Here is a 17,730-nt window from a genome sequence, read left to right on the forward strand (position 1 = left end):
TCAAGATGGATTAGAGACTTAAATGTTAGACCTAATACCATAAAAATCCTAGAAGAAAACCTAGGTAGTACCATTCAGGACATAGGCATGGGCAAGGACTTCATGTCTAAAACACCAAAAGCAATGGCAGCAAAAGCCAAAATTGACAAATGGGATCTCATTAAACTAAAGAGCTTCTGCACAGCAAAAGAAACTACCATCAGAGTGAACAGGCAACCTACAGAATGGGAGAAAATTTTTGCAATCTACTCATCTGACAAAGGGCTAATATCCAGAACCTACAAAGAACTCAAACAAATTTACAAGAAAAGAACAAACAACCCCATCAAAAAGTGGGCAAAGGATATGAAGAGACATTTCTCAAAAGAAGACATTCATACAGCCAACAGACACATGAAAAAATGCTCATCATCACTGGCCATCAGAGAAATGCAAATCAAAACCACAATGAGATACCATCTCACACCAGTTAGAATGGCGATCATTAAAAAGTCAGGAAACAACAGGTGCTGGAGAGGATGTGGAGAAACAGGAACACTTTTACACTGTTGGTGGGATTGTAAACTAGTTCAACCATTACGGAAAACAGTATGGCGATTCCTCAAGGATCTAGAACTAGATGTACCATATGACCCAGCCATCCCATTACTGGGTATATGCCCAAAGGATTATAAATCGTGCTGCTATAAAGACACATGCACATGTATGTTTATTGCGGCACTATTCACAATAGCAAAGACTTGGAATCAACCCAAATGTCCATCAGTGACAGATTGGATTAAGAAAATGTGGCACATATACACCATGGAATATGATGCAGCCATAAAAAAGGATGAGTTTGTGTCCTTTGTAGGGACATGGATGCAGCTGGAAACCATCATTCTTAGCAAACTATCACAAGAACAGAAAACCAAACACCGCATGTTCTCACTCATAGGTGGGAACTGAACAATGAGATCACTTGGACTCGGGAAGGGGAACATCACACACCGGGGCCTATCATGGGGAGGGGGGAGGGGGGAGGGATTGCATTGGGAGTTATACCTGATGTAAATGACGAGTTGATGGGTGCTGACGAGTTGATGGGTGCAGCACACCAACATGGCACAAGTATACATATGTAACAAACCTGCACTTTATGCACATGTACCCTAGAACTTAAAGTATAATAATAATAAATAAATTTTAAAAAAAAGAGAATAAATTGCTATAGACAGAATTATGGAAGGTTTATTGAGGAAAACACACTTGAACAAGAAGGCCTTTCAGTCATTTGCCTCAGCTTAAACCTACAAAGACTGATATAATACAAGCAGTATAACTACCAAGCATTACTCTACAATAGGATGAATTGTATATCTTCCAACCCCTTCCCCACAAAAAAAATCTGTAGGTCTAAGTTCTAACCCTCAGTAGCTCAGAATGTGATAATTTGGAAATAAATAGGATCTTTAAAGAAGTAATTAAGGTAAAATGAGGTTATTGGTATGGGTCCTAATCTATTCTAACTGGTGGCCTTATAAGAAGAGAAGACTAGGACACAGACATACATAAAGGAAAGACCATGTGAAGACAAGGAGAATATGCCCATCTATAAACCAAGGAGAGAGGCCTCAGGAGAAAAAAAAATCCAGATTACACCTTGATCTCAGACTTCTAGTCTCCAGAATTATGAGAAAATAAATTTCTGTCATTTAAGTGATCCAGTCTGTGGTATTTTATTATGGTAGCTGTTTCAGCTCTTTTTATTTTGCTATGACAGAATACTACAGATTTAGCAATTTATAAAGAAAAGAAATTTATTTGGCTCATGGCTCTGAAGGCTGGGAATTCCAAGGACAGAGCAGCAGCTTCTGGCAAGGGTTTTAGTACTGTTTCATAACATGATAGGAAAGTAGAAGGGCAAGCAAGCATGTGAGAATGAGACTACAAGAATGAGCCAAGCTTGCTTTTACAACAGTCCACTCCCATGAGAACAAACTCACTTACATAAGAACTCAATACTAGAATAATGACATTCATAAGGCTTCCACCTTCAGGACTCAATTACATCTCAAAGACCTCACATCTTAGTACTATTATACTGGCAATTACATTTTCAACACATGAATTTTAGAGTGACATATTCAAACCATATCATTCTGCCCCAGTCCCCTAAAATTTATGTCCTTTTCACTTGGTGGAAGCTTCTGGCGAGGGCTTTTTGTACTGTATCAAAATGAAGTGGAGGGCATCACATGGAGAGAGGGCAACAGCTTGCATGTTAGCTCAAGTCTTTCTCTTTCTCTTCTTATAAAGCCACCAGTCTCATCATGGTGGCTCCACTCTGATGACTGAATCTAATCCTGATTATGTCCCAATGGCTCCATCTCCAATCAACATACACATTTGGGAGATTAAGTTTTCAATACACGAAATTGGGGGAACCCATTCAACCCACTGAGGTAGCCCTAGAAAACATACATACTCACAATGCACCATGCTGTATGTACATAATTACTTTTAAATATGTGAAGCAGATCTTCCAGTTACCTTGCATTCTGAGCTATTATTGACCTTAAAGTCTTATAATGAATGGAATAGCTCATCTGTTCTCTTTCTTAAAACCTTCCAACTGTAGGGCATCTTCATAGTTCATCCATGACTAGAATCAATTATTAAATCAAAAAATATTTATGAATATTTGCCTTCTATGTATCAAATATTGTTCTAAGCACATCATATAAAAGAGTGAACAACATTTTTGTCCTCCAAGAATTGACAATATAATGTCACTGAGTCGAATTTGGTCCATTTGCCCACATGCAGTGGAAAGAAAAACACTGAAGCACCAGGTTTTTGCAGCAAGAAGAGTTCACTGTAAGTTCATTGATAAGGAGATAGGAGGAAATGTTTAAATCTGCCTCCCTGAGTTGGGGATTAGGTCATGTTTTATAAGCATAAATAACAAGGTATGATCTGATTGGATCTTGCAATAAGGTGATGCTGAGAGACATGATTTGAGTGGATCCTCCTATAGGGTGATGCCGGGGACTTGACCTGATTGATCCTACATCCTACTGTGCAGTATCCACCTCTTAATTCAGTCTCTCTTCTGCGTACTTACATTCCCCTGGTGGTTAGTTCATCTGGGCATGCCCATTGGGTTTCATAACCTTTAGTGTAAGAGACCCATGGCAACTGAAAAACAACTCAGAAGGTGGTGCCAAGATGTCCGAATGAGAACAGCTCCAACCTCCAGCTCTCAGTGTGAGTGACACAGAAGTTGGGTGATTTCTGCATTTCCAACTGAGGTCTGGGTTCATCTCATTGGGGCATGTCAGACAGTGGGTGCAGGACGGTAGGTGCAGCCCAACAAGTGAGAGCTAAAGCAGGGCGAGGCATCACCTCACCCGGGAAGCACAAGGGGGAAGGGAATTCCCTTTCCTAGCCAAGGGAAACGGTGACACACAACACCTGGAAAATTGGGTCACTCCCACCCTAATACTGTGCTTTACCAAGGGTCTTAGCAAACAACACATCAGGAGATTATAATCCCCCGCCTGGCTCAGAGGGTCGCACGCCCACGGAGCCTCCCTTATTGCTAGCACAGCAGTCTAAGATCTAACTTCAAGGCGGCAGTGATGCTGGGGGAGGGGTGCCCGCCCAGCTGCGGAAGTGCCTCTGCAGCTGGGAAGCTCGAATAGGGTGGAGCCCACCGCAGCCCAAGGAGGCCTGCCTGCCTGCCTCTGTAGATTCCACCTCTGGGGACAGGGCATAGCCAAACAAAAGGCAGCAGAAACCTCTGCAGATGTAAATGTTCCTGTCTGACAGCTTTGAAGAGAGCAGTGGTTCTCCCAGCACAGAGTTTGAGATCTGAGAACAGACAGACTGCCTGCTCAAGTGGGTCCCTGACCCCCGAGTAGCCTAACTGGGAGACATCCACCACTAGGGACAGACTGACACCTCACACCTCACACAGCCGGGTACATCTCTGAGATGGAGCTTCCAGAGGAACGATCAGACAGCAAGATTTGCTGTTCAGTCTTCTGCAGCCTCCACTGCTGATACCCAGGCAAACAGGGTCTGGAGTGGGGCTCAAGCAAACTCCAACAGACCTACAGCTGAGGGTCCTGACTGTTAGAAGGAAAAATAACAAACAGAAAGGGCATCCACACCAAAACCCCATCTATATGTCACCATCATCAAAGACCAAAGGTAGATAAAACCACAAACATGGGGAAAAAGCAGTGCAGAAAAGCTGAAAATTCTGAAAATCAGAATGCCTCTCCCCCTCCAAAAGAACGCAGCTCCTCACCAGCAACAGAACAAAGCGGGATGGAGAATGACTTTGACGAGTTGAGAGAAGAAGGCTTCAGACGATCAAACATCTCCGGGCTAAAGGAGTAAGTACAAACCCAGTGCAAAGAAACTAAAAACCTTGAAAAAAGATTTGACAAATGGCTAACTAAATAACCAATGTAGAGAAGTCCTTAAATGATCTGATAGAGATGAAAACCATGACATGAGAACTACATGACAAATGCACAGGCTTCAGTAACCAACTCTATCAACTGGAAGAAAGGGTATTAGTGATTGAAGATCTAATGAATGAAATGAAGTGAGAAGAGAAGTTTAGAGAAAAAAAGAGTAAAAAGAAATGAACAAAGCCTCCAAGAAATATGGGACTATGTGAAAAGACCAAATCTACGTCTGATTGGTGTACTTGAAAGTGATGGGGAGAATGGAACCAAGTTGGAAAACACTCTGCATGATATTATCCAGGAGAACTTCCACAACCTAGAAAGGCAGGCCAATATTCAAACTCAGGAAATACAGAGATCGCCACAAAGATAATCCTTGAGAAGAGCAACTCTAAGACACATAATTGTCAGATTCACCAAAGTTGAAATGAAAGAAAAAATGTTAAGGGCAGCCAGAGAGAAAGGTCGGGTTACTCACAAAGGGAAGCCCATCAGACTAACAGCGGATCTCTCAGCAAAAACTCTACAAGCCAGAAGAGAGTGGGGGCTGATATTCAACATTCTTAAAGAAAAGAATTTTAAACCCAGAATTTCATATCCAGCAAAACTAAGTTTCATAAGTGAAGGAGAAATAAAATCCTTTACAGACAAGAAAGTGCTGAGAGATTTTATCACCACCGGGCCGGCCCTACAAGAGCACCAGAGGGAAGCACTAAACATGGAAAGGAAGAGCCAGTACCAGCCACTGCAAAAACATGCCAAAATGTAAAGACCATTGATGCTAGGAAGAAACCACATCAACTAACGAGCAAAATAACCAGCTAACATCATAATGACAGGATCAAGTTCACACATAAGAATATTAAGCTTAAATGTAAATAGGCTAAATTCTCCAATTAAAAGACACAGACTGGAAAATTGGATAAAGAGTCAAGACCCCATCAGTTTGCTGTATTCAGTAGACCCATCTCATGTGCAGAGACACACATAGGCTCAAAATAAAGGAATGGAGGAAGATCTACCAAGCAAATGGAAAACAAAAATGGCAGGCATTGCAATCCTAGTCTCTGATAAAACAGACTTTAAACCAACAAAGATCAAAAGAGAAAAGAAGGCCATTACATAATGGTAAAGGAATCAATTCAATAAGAAGAGCTAACTACCCTAAATATATATGCACCCAATACAGGAGCACCCAGATTCATAAAGCAAGTCCTTAGAGACTTACAGAGAGACTTAGAATCCCACACAATAATAATGGGAGACAGACCAACATTAGACAGACCAACGAGACAGAAAGTTAACAAGGATATGCAGGAATTGAACTCAACTCTGCACCAAGCGGACCTAATAGACATCAACAGGACTCTCCACCCCAAATCAACAGAATATACATTCTTCTCACCACCACATCACACTTTTCCAAAATTGACCACATAGTTGGAAGTAAAGCACTCCTCAGCAAATGTAAAAGAATAAAAATTATAACAAACTGTCTCTCAGACCACAGCACAATCAAACTAGAACTCAGGATTAAGAAACTCAATCAAAACCGCTCAACTACATGGAAACTGAATAATCTGCTCCTGAATGACTACTGGGTACATAATGAAATGAAGGCAGAAATAAAGATGTTCTTTGAAACCAATGAGAACAAAGATACAACATGCCAGAATCTCTGGGACACATTTAAAGCAGTGTGTAGAGGGAAATTTATAGCACTAAATGCCCATGAGAGAAAACAGGAAAGATCTAAAATTGACACCCTAAAATCACAATTAAAAGAACTAGAGAAGCAAGAGCAAACATATTCAAAAGCTAGCAGAAAGCAAGAAATAACTAAGAACAGAGCAGAACTGAAGGAGATAGAGACACAAAATCCCTTCAAAAAATCAAAGAATCCGGGAGCTGGTTTTTTGAAAAGTTCAACAAAATTGATAGACCACTAGCAAGACTAATAAAGAAGAAAAGAGAGAAGAATCAAATAGACACAATAAAAAATGATAAAGGGGATATCACCACCGACCCCACAGAAATACAAACTACCATCAGAGAATACTATAAACATCTCTATGCAAATAAACTAGAAAACCTAGAAGAAATAGATAAATTCCTGGACACATACACTCTCCCAAGACTAAACCAGGAAGAAGTGGAATCTCTGAATAGACCAATAACAGGCTCTGAAATTGAGGCAATAATTAATAACCTACCAACCAAAAAAAGTCCAGGACCAGATGGATTCACAGCTGAATTCTACCAGAGGTACAAGGAGGAGCTGGTACCATTCCTTCTGAAACTATTCCAATCAATAGAAAAAGAGGCAACCCTCCCTAACACACTTTATGAGGCCAACATCATCCTGATACCAAAGACTGGCAGAGACACAACAAAAAAAAGAGAATTTTAGACCAATATCCCTGATGAACATCGATGCAAAAATCCTCAATAAAATACTGGCAAACCGAATCCAGCAGCACATCAAAAAGCTTATCCAATGTGATCAAGTGGGCTTCATCCCTGGGATGGAAGGCTGGTTCAACATATGCAAATCAATAAATGTAATCCATCATATAAACAGAACCAAAGACAAAAACCACATGATTATCTCAATAGATGCAGAAAAGGCCTTTGACAAAATTCAACAGCCCTTCATGCTAAAAACTCTCAATAAATTCGGTATTGATGGAATGTATCTCAAAATAATAAGAGCTATTTATGACAAACCCACAGCCAATATCATACTGAATGGGAAAAAACTGGAAGCATTCCCTTTGAAAACTGGCACAAGACAGGGATGCCCTCTCTCACCACTCCTATTCAATATAGTGTTGGAGGTTCTGGCCAGGGCAATCAGGCAGGAAAAAGAAATAAAGGTATTCAATTAGGAAAAGAGGAAGTCAAATTGTCCCTGTTTGCAGATTACATGATTGTATATTTAGAAAAGGCCATCATCTCAGCCCAAAATCTCCTTAAGCTGATAAGCAACTTCAGCAAAGTCTCAGAATGCAAAATAAATGTGCAAAAATCACAAGCATTCTTATACACCAATAACAGACAAACAGAGAGCCAAATCATGAATGAACTCCCATTCACAATAGCTTCAAAGAGAATAAAATACCTAGGAATCCAACTTACAAGAGATGTGAAGGAACTCTTCAAGGACAACTACAAACCACTGCTCAATGACATAAAAGAGGACGCAAACAAATGGAAGAACATTCCATGCTCATGAATAGGAAGAATCAATATCATGAAAATGGCCATACTGTCCAAGATAATTTATAGATTCAATGCCATCCCTTTTAAGCTACCAATGACTTTCTTCACAGAATTGGAAAAAAGTACTTTAAAGTTCATATGTAACCAAAAAAGAGCCCACATTGCCAAGACAATCCTAAGCCAAAAGAACAAAGCTGGAGGCATCACGCTACCTGACTTCAAACTATACTACAAGGCTACAGTAACCAAAACAGCATGGTACTGGTAACAAAACAGAGATATAGACCAATGGAACAGAACAGAGTCCTCAGAAATAATACCACACATCTACAGTCATCTGATCTTTGACAAACCTGAGAGAAACAAGAAATGGGGAAAGGATTCCCTATTTAATAAATGGTGCTGGGAAAACTGGCTAGTCTTAAGTAGAAAGCTGAAACTGGATCCCTTCCTTATTACACCTTATACAAAAATTAATTCAAGATGGATTAGAGACTTAAATGTTGCACTTAAAACCATAAAAACCCTATAAGAAAACCTGGACAATACCATTCAGGACATCAACATGGGCAAGGACTTCATGTCTAAAATACCAAAAGCAATGACAACAAAAGCCAAAATTGACAAATGGGATCTAATTAAACTAAAGAGCTTCTGCACAGCAAAAGAAACCACCATTAGAGTGAACAGGCAACCTACAGAATGGGAGAAAATTTTTGCAATCTACTCATCTGACAAAGGGCTAATATCCAGAACCTGCAAAGAACTCAAACAAATTTACAAGAAAAAAACAAACAACCCCATAAAAAAGTGGGAAAAGGATATGAACAGACACTTCTCAAAAGAAGACATTTATGCAGACAACAGACACATGAAAAAATGCTCGTCATCACTAGCCATCAGAGAAATGCAAATCAAAACCACCATGAGATACCATCTCACACCAGTTAGAATGGCGATCATTAAAAAGTCAGGAAACAACAGGTGCTGGAGAGGATATGGAGAAATAGGAACACTTTTACACTGTTGGTGGGACTGTAAAGTAGTTCAACCATTGTGGAAGACAGTGTGGCAATTACTCAAGGATCTAGAACTAGAAATATCATTTGACCCAGCCATCCCATTACTGGTGATTTACCCAAAGGATTATAAGTCATGCTGCTATAAAGACACATGCACACGTATGTTTATTGTGGCACTATTCACAATAGCAAAGACTTGGAATCAACCCAAATGTCCATCAGTGACAGACTGGATTAAGAAAATGTGGCACATATACACCATGGAATACTATGCAGCCATAAAATGGATGAGTTCGTGTCCTTTGTGGGGACATGGATGCAGCTGGAAACCATCATTCTGAGCAAACTATCACATGGACAGAAAACCAAACACCAGATGTTCTCACTCATAGGTGGGAATTGAACAATGAGATCACTTGGACACAGGAAGCAGAACATCATACACCGTGGCCTGTTGTGGGGTGGGGGAAGAGGGGAGGGATAGCATTAGGAGATATACCTAATGTAAATGACGAGTTAATAGGTGCAGCAAACCAACATGGCACATGTATACATGTGTAACAAAGCTGCACGTTGTGCACATGTACCCTGGAACATAAAGTATAATTAAAAAACAAAGAAATTTAAAAAAAGAGAAACAACTCACAACTTTGTTACATAAAAATTCAGTCTGATTGGTCTGATGTGGTTATAATAGCAATAGAGAAAAAAATGAACAATTAATATACAATGAAATGTCTTTGCTATAAAATGCCAAAAAGAAAAACAAAACTGGATTGGAGTTACCAGGAGTATGATTTTGGCAAGATGGTCAGCAAAATATTTGAGCACAAACCTAAATGTAGTGAGAGACCTGAATGAGCATGAAGATCTCTAGAAAGAGATTTCCAGTGACAAGGAGCGTAAAAAGCAGGAACCTTCTTGGCTTATTAACAGAGTAACAAGCTGTCCCATATGTCTAGCATCAGTACTCAAACAAGATAAAGACTGGATATTATTCCAACTGCAACATGAAGCTATGGAAGTTTTGACGTGGGGGAATGTCATGCTCATATTTACTTTTATTTTATTTTATTTTATTTTATTTTATTTTATTTTATTTTATTTTTTGTGACTGAGTCTTGAGCACCGTCGCTCAGGTTGGAGTGCAGTGGTGCAATCCCAGCTCACTGCAGCCTCTGCCTCCCAGGTTGAGGCAGTTTTCTTCATGCCTCAGCCTCCCAAATAGCTGGGATTACAGGTGCCCACCACTGTGCCCAGCTAATCTTCGTATTTTTAGTAGAGACAGGGTTTCACCATGTTGGCCATGCTTGTTTCAAACTCTTGACCTCAAGTGATCTGCCCCTTGGCCTCTCAAAGTGCTGGGATTACAGGCATGAGCCACCCTGCCCAGCATCTTATTTACATTTGAAAAGAGCCTTATTGGATGTGGTATAGGGAAGGTGTTTTAGAGTGCAGTGTAGAACAGCGAGTGATACAGTTTTGAGGCCGTTGCTGAATTCCAGGTGAAAGAAGTTAATGGTTGGACTCGATTTAGTAAAAGTGAAGGTGATGCGAAAGTCAAATTTGAAATATATTCTGAAGGTGCAGAACACAGGGTTTGCTGATAAAATGATTGCAGAGTGGGGAAAAAAAGAAGCCTCAGAAATGACTGTTAGATAGTGTGGCCTGAGCAACATTAGGAATAATGGCATAACTTGTTGAGTTGGGGAACATTAGAAGCAGGTTTGAGATATAAATCTAAAGTTAGCTTTTGAACACATTAAATTTGAGGTGATAGTAGCTTTCCAACTGAACTATTACAGTCCAGTTCAGAGGAAACATTTAGAATATAAATTTAGGCACCATTAGCTTACAAATTTAGTATTGAGAAGAAATTGAGTCCTGGGGAACTCCAACATTCATAGATTAGAGCGAATAGGAAGATTCTACAAGTGAGACTAAGAAAAAAACTGGAATAGAAGGAAAACAAAGAAAATGAGAAGATTGACAAGTCAGTTACTCAAGAAGATATAGTAATCAACTGTTTCAAATGCTTTTTGGTTTACTGAGATAAGAATTGACCACTGAGTTTGGCAATGGGGAGTCTGTTGATGATCTCACTAAAAGGTTTCTCTGGAATGGTAATGAAAGTGTGATTTAAGTGAGTTCAAGAGGTAATAATCGGGGAGGCGGGAGGAGAGGAGGGGAGGAAGTAGAGATAGCAAATACAGACAATGCCTTAAAGCAATTTTGCAATGAATTTGAGTAAAAGTGAGGTGATGACTGAAGGGAGATGGTCAAGGAAATTGATGATGCAGGATATGTAGTGGATAACTGCATTTTCATTCAGGAACACCCTTAATTTAAATATTTTGAATTCTTTACTCTCGGGCTTGTCAGAATACCCAGTAAAGTCTCTTATTAAATCATACGTGAAATAGATAATCCTAACAGCCACTGTATTAGTCTATTTTCACACTGCTATAAAGAAATACCCAAGACTGGTTAAATTATAAAAGAAAGAGATTTAGTTGACTCACAGTTCCACATGACTGGGGAGGCTTCAAGAAACTTACAATCATGGTGGAAGGCGAAGGGGAAGCAAGCTTGGACCTTCTCACATGGTGGAAGGAAAGAGTGAGCGTCAGCGCAGGAAAAACTACCATTTATAATACCATCAGACCTCGTGAAAATTCACTCACTATCACAAGAACAACATGGGGGAAATCGCCCCCATAATCCAATCACTTCCCATGAGGTATCTTCCTAAACACCTGGGGATCACAATTCAAGATGAGATTTGGGTGGGGACACCAAGCCTAACCATATCAACCAGTATTCTGGAAACCTAGTGAAACAGGAATGCTGGGGTTATAGACAGAATAATGGCCCACCAAAGATGTCCACATCCTAATTTCTGGACTTTATGGATATGCTACCTTTGGCAAAAGGGACTTGGCAGATGTTATTAAGGCGAGGACTTTGTGATGGGAAGATTTTCTTAGATTGTCCAATGGGAACAATATATTCACAGGATTTTTAAGAGTGGAAGGGGAGACAAGAAAGAGAGGAAGATGTGACCATAGAAGCCAGGCACCAAGAAATGCAGTGTTGCTGCTTCCGGAGATGGAGGAAGGGTGTCACCCAAAGAATATAAGTGGCCCCTGAACCTGGAAAAGGCAAGGAAAGAGATGCCCCTCTAGGAGTGCAGCTCTGCTGATGCCTGACTCTCTGATGTTAGCCCATGAGGCCCAAGTTGTATTTCCATCCTACAAAACTGTAAGATAATACAGTTCCATGGTTTAAACCACCAACTTTGTGGTAATTTTTGTGGTATGTAAACTTTTACTTAAGCCTCTGTTTACAGGATAGTGTCTCCATCAAGTGCACCAGATGTTCTCTAGTCCAAAGACCCTTGTGTGACCCTCTCCAGATAGTAAACCATCAATCACCGGCAGGGGGAGGGGATGGACAATCACTTACCTGTGTGGACCAGGGGAGAGGATCTAAAGGTTTGGGCACTGCTTAAACATACTTTCAATAAATCCTTCAGTTTTTTAAGCCTGATTTTCATCCTTATTTCCAGAGGTACTTGGTGCCATGAATTCCAGAATTTTTTCTTTGTTCTGTGTTGTAAATGGAGTTATTTTTGGTGTTTCCCTTTGAAGGTTTAGTATCAGCTTTTTCAGATGTGCTAAGGAGTTACCAGGAGCCCATCTATTTTCCATTTCTTGTACTTGTCCTCCCCCACGTTCTGTGTCCTTGTGGAGTAATGCCTTTCTCTCCCCATAATAATAATTTTTATTATTATTGTTTTGGTAACAAATTCCTTTACTGTTGCTTTTGTGGCATGTTGGGAGTGAATGGAGGCTAATACATACATTCACTGGATTTCATTAACCAGAAGTCTTCCCTCTTCTTTCTCAGTGAAATAATAAATGAACATCAGCAGATAGTGTGCAAGCAGGAAGGGAAGCAATTTCCAGTTTTTATTTTTTTTAAGTTTGTCCAGGAAAGGACATTTAAGCTATCCCATGGATTTTCCTTCTACTATTGACTTTTGCCACATGAGAAATTAAAGTCCATCATTATTAAAGTCCATAGAATTAAAGTCCCTGTATTAGAAGGCATTACTTACAACTTTTTTGTATGCCATTCTCTGCTAACCTCTTTCATACAATATCTAACTTTTCATGAGTTAGCAGCTCAGAAAGCTTGTTTTATTTTTCAGTATGTGATTGACTACTTTGAAATGTTTCTGGAGTTTTCTTTTTTTTTCTTTTTTTTTTTTTTGAGACAGAGTCTCGCTCTGTCGCCCAGGCTGGAGTGCAGTGGTGTGTTCTTGGCTCACTGCAAGCTCCGCCTCCCAGGTTCACGCGACTCTCCTGCCTCAGCCTCCCGAGTAACTGGGACTACAGGCGCCCACTACCATGCCCGGCTAATTTTTTGTATTTTTAGTAGAGACAGGTTTCACCGTGTTAGCCAGGCTGGTCTCGATCTCTTTCTACTTTTAATGTGTGTGTAAAAGAAACTCTTAAAGTGTAGGATAATTCATTAGCATAGCATGATCTAGGGAGCACCAAGAGCTCTTTAGCGTACTGTTACTAAAGTGCTTACTTCTTGACCTTGACATTGTATCTGAATTGCTAGATCAGCAAATGGCATGATTTATTTCATCATCATTGCCAGTTTCATCTTCATCTTTATCATTTTCACTAGAACAAAATACTTATAACACTAGGGATCTTGTCTGTCTCTATTTCAGTTCTGTACCCCAACACCCAGGTAAGGACTTAGTATATAGCAAGCTATCAAAAATATTGACTAAATGAATCACTAACAAATAACAACTTTGTATCCCAACAGCTAGCAAAAGATATTTGCAATAGAAAGTCTTTATTAAATAATTTTGAAAAATAATTATAAAATTAATTTCTATTTGGGATGTGATATAAATAGAGAGAAATGCCCCCATCATAGGGGTACAGCTGGATTAGTTTTAACAATGTGAACACAACTGTGTAACCAGCCCAGAGGTCAAGAAACAAAATATTATCAAGACTACCTAAGTCCCTATCAGTCATTAAGCATTTCCTCAAAGGTAGCCACTATTCTGACTTCTGACACCCTAGATTAGTATTACCTGTTCATTAACTTCATTGGAATGGGATCATATGTACTGTTTTCTGTCTAGCTTCTTTTGTTCAACATTGTATTTTTGACTGTCACTCATATTCTTTCATTCATTCTCATCATTTTATGGCATTTAACTTGATTAGTTTACTGTAATATATTTTTAGGTTATAGTCTTGCTGAACATTTGTACTGTTTCTAGTTTGGTTCATTATGAATAGTGCTGCTGTGAACATTTTCAGTTGGCTTTGGTTTTTGGTTTGGTACACATTTATATGCATTTCTATGGAAGTATAAGTGAATTGTTGGGTTACATAGTATGTATAAGTTTAGCTTTAGTAGATATTGCCAACCAGTTTTCAAAACAGATTATGCTCCCACCAGCAGAATAAGAAGAATTAATTACAGTTGCTCTGCATTCTTGCCAGCTTTTGATATTTTCCGTGTTTTTACAATTTAATCCATTTTAGCAAGCATATAGTGGTATAACATTTTGGTTTTAATTTGATTGAATCTTCATCATCTTTAACAATAGTGTGATTATCTCATTATTGCCAGTACTTATCTCAAAACCTGACACAGAGTAGGCCAAGCACCCATGATGTATACATCTGTGCTGTGTGATTAATTGCTTTGTGAAAATACTTGCTCATTGCCCTTCATTTTTTGATTTGAAACATTCTTTACTGAAATGCAGAAGTTACCTGAAAAAATACGTCTTCAGTTATTTTTCATATTACTTTGCCATGACTTTAAAAATGGGTGAGACAAAGTTTAGGAAATTTTACATGGTATCAGATAGAAGTTTGGGAAAGGTTTAAGAATGCCACGGGAAGTAGGAAGGTTCTAGCTATTACAAAGTGATGGATTTATTCAGAGAAGGAGAGCCTTCAAGATTCATTACAATAAAAAGAATAGTCACTCAGTGCTGGACCGAGTAATATATTGTAAGTCTCTTGAAATATAAAGTTCTTCAAGGTCAACCACTGCCTTTAGTCCAAGGTCAACCATTGCCTCTAGTCTTTCCATTGTTCTCCCTTGCCCTGATGAATAATGGGTTCTGTACTGAGTTAATGCTCACAAAGCCTGACTGACTAAAGGAGGAAAGTTTTGTTCTCTTTGGTTTCTGTGCTGGTCTTATGTTATATTTAACTATCGTCAGTTACTGTGATACATCATAACTGTTTTAAATATACTCTCCACTGTTTTAAATAATCAAGCTATCTTGTGACCTGGCTTTACAGGTGTGTGAATACTGCAGATAGCGAAGGTGGAGCAGTGGATAGCAACCTGTGCAACCAGGATGAAATTCCCCCGGAAACCCAGTCCTGTTCTCTTATGTGTCCCAATGAGTGTGTCATGTCTGAATGGGGACTTTGGAGCAAATGCCCACAGGTAATTTCTCTTTCTTTGTCAATGCTCGGATAATCTATTGTTGACTTCACTGTTATTCTCTGTGCATTCATAGTGCTGGTCTCCAAAGCATTCTTCTAGTAACATGGGAAAATAATTTTTTTCTTTTTGGGAAATCCAAAGAAAGAAGAAAAGAAAAAAAAATTCTGCAAGCAAGACTGAGCAATTTAAAATGCCAGTGCTTCTTTCAGGGTCTTTATCGCAGGAACATGAACAAGGAAAATGAGCCTATAATGATCACACTAGGATTAAACTGCGCACCCATTGTGAAAGGGGTCTTCTTTAGTAACAAAATGATTCTCGTTACAATATCTTGGTCCTACTCCATTTTTATCCCAGCAGAATCAATTATATCTTAGGAGCTCAACTCCACTGTGCAATTTAGCTTCTGTTAGTGATGATCTGTTTTTGCCTTTTGCTGTTTTCCTGAAGATGAGGCATTCTTTTGCGATGTTCCTACTTCTTCCAAAGCTAACAAAAATACCTTAAAAAAAAAAAACTAAAGCATTTACCTTCATTTTTTTCTTTTAGAGTTTTAAAAAATTGGAAGCACAACAGGAGTATGACAAAATAAATATTATTCAAGGAGCATATTTCAACTTACTATTCCCAGAAGATAAATTCTGATATTTTATACTCATATTTCAAAGTAAACACTGAAAAAAATGGAAGTGGGGATTAGGAACAAATTATATGAGTTCAAACATTAGAAAGGAAAATTAGGATACTTTGAACTCAATTGTCATACTGACAATTTGTGGAAAGACTGTGGAAATCTCTATATAGAAATGGAAAACATCTTTAAAAGCAGTTACTATCGTATGTTTAGAGCTTCAAATTATTGATTCCTTATTAAATATTGAGCCCTTATCTTTGATATTTGTATAATTCTGTTCCTGAAAGAGACTTCACTCTGTTGTCATTTTTATTTGTCAAGTTGTTTTTAGAGCAATACAATATTGACATGAAGAAAAACTAATAAGAATAACTTGTAGAAATGGGATACTTGTACTGCTAAGTCATGTATTTTGTGTGTAACCTGAATATAATGAAAGTTAAAATTTATTGACCACTTATTTTGTGCAAGGCACGTGTAGGAACTATTCCCTTTAGTATTTGCACTAATCCTATTCGGTTGGTAGTATTACTAGTTCATTGTACAGCTTAGAAACTGATGTGTAGAAATGTTAAGTGGTTCACACAAAGTTTTGTACTTAATAAGTGATGAGCTCAGAATGAACATTATTCTGTTGATGAAGCCAGAGATTTTGCTCTTACATTCTTGGCCCAGTTATCTTGGAAAAGTTAAGGTAGATTTAGACTCAATACTTTTCTTTGTTTAAAATGCAATATTTATTTTAAGAAGGGAAGCTGTTTTAGCTGTCTGTATGATTATGCCATGATTGAGTACTATGTTTATATTTTAGAAAGTGTGCTAGTACCACTCTTTATTAATCAACCTATAGACGAATTAGCAGCCTGAAGAAGTTTAATTAAATGTAAGGTCATGATCTTCCTCACTTTTGTTTTCCTAATTTACTCACAGAAGACTCCATTAAGTTCTAATCACTTTGCAATGAAAACATTGCCCTCTTAAGGTATCTGGCCACTGGGCTAAAATTTTTATTGTAAGAACATTTTATACAAAGTTGTGAAGGTTTAGCATTCTGTGTTTATTTCCTTTGGGTTTTTGTTTTTTCAAGGCTTCTTTTTCAAAACATAGTTATTTAATTTTTGGAGTGTTTAGAAATTGGAGGTAGAGAAAATATTTTAACCTCCTTTCATGTGTCAAAAAGACAACAGAGTTACCCACTTGTCAGCATGAAATGAAAAGGTTGTTCCTTTACCTGCTTATGTACCTTCTAAATTACATAATGATAGAAGCTATGACAATAGCAATAGACTTTTATTGAGCATATCTTATATAACCAACAGTATACTGAAGGCTACATGTAACTCTTAAGTTTTATAACAACATTGCACTATGATGATGTAACACTTGTCCATGGCCATTCAGGTCTGTCTAACCACAATGGCCTTATTCTTTCTCAGATGGTATGCTATACTATCCCATGTAAATGTAAACTTCAAAGTGAAAAAATGTAATTATGGCTCATATCTGATTATTTTCCCTGGATCTAGATATATTGCATAACTTTAGTTAAGTTGCAAGATATTAGCATACTATCCCAACATCATAGGACAATCCCAATCAGTATTGACAATGAGAATGAGAATGATTATAGCAAATGCAGCAAACTAAATCATTGTGCCCATAATTTAATTAGCACTTCAATGTGCATTTCATCAGAAAAAGGAAACAATTACTTTATAAGTGTTCTGTAGACCATGAGCTGATTTAAGGATCTTTAATATTTGCCATTATTTTACCAAATTCTCCTTTGATAGTCTACCATGTGACATATGATATTGGGACAAATTCACTATTTGTTGGGTATTTTCTCCTGCAAAGGTACTTCTTTAGAGACAAACAC

The 17,730-nt window shown here is 38.4% G+C and overlaps 1 protein-coding gene across 1 annotated transcript in view; it reads left to right on the plus strand.

Annotated features, from left to right (window-relative positions):
• THSD7B (thrombospondin type 1 domain containing 7B) overlaps positions 1-17,730 on the plus strand; it is a 788,242-nt gene that overhangs the window by 663,260 nt on the left and 107,252 nt on the right. The window contains exon 16 of the mRNA XM_077956542.1: positions 15,067-15,217. Coding sequence (XP_077812668.1) covers positions 15,067-15,217 — 151 coding nt within the window. The remainder of the gene's footprint in view (positions 1-15,066; positions 15,218-17,730) is intronic.

Source organism: Macaca mulatta, chromosome 12, assembly GCF_049350105.2.
Source record: "Macaca mulatta isolate MMU2019108-1 chromosome 12, T2T-MMU8v2.0, whole genome shotgun sequence".
NCBI lineage: Eukaryota > Metazoa > Chordata > Mammalia > Primates > Cercopithecidae > Macaca > Macaca mulatta.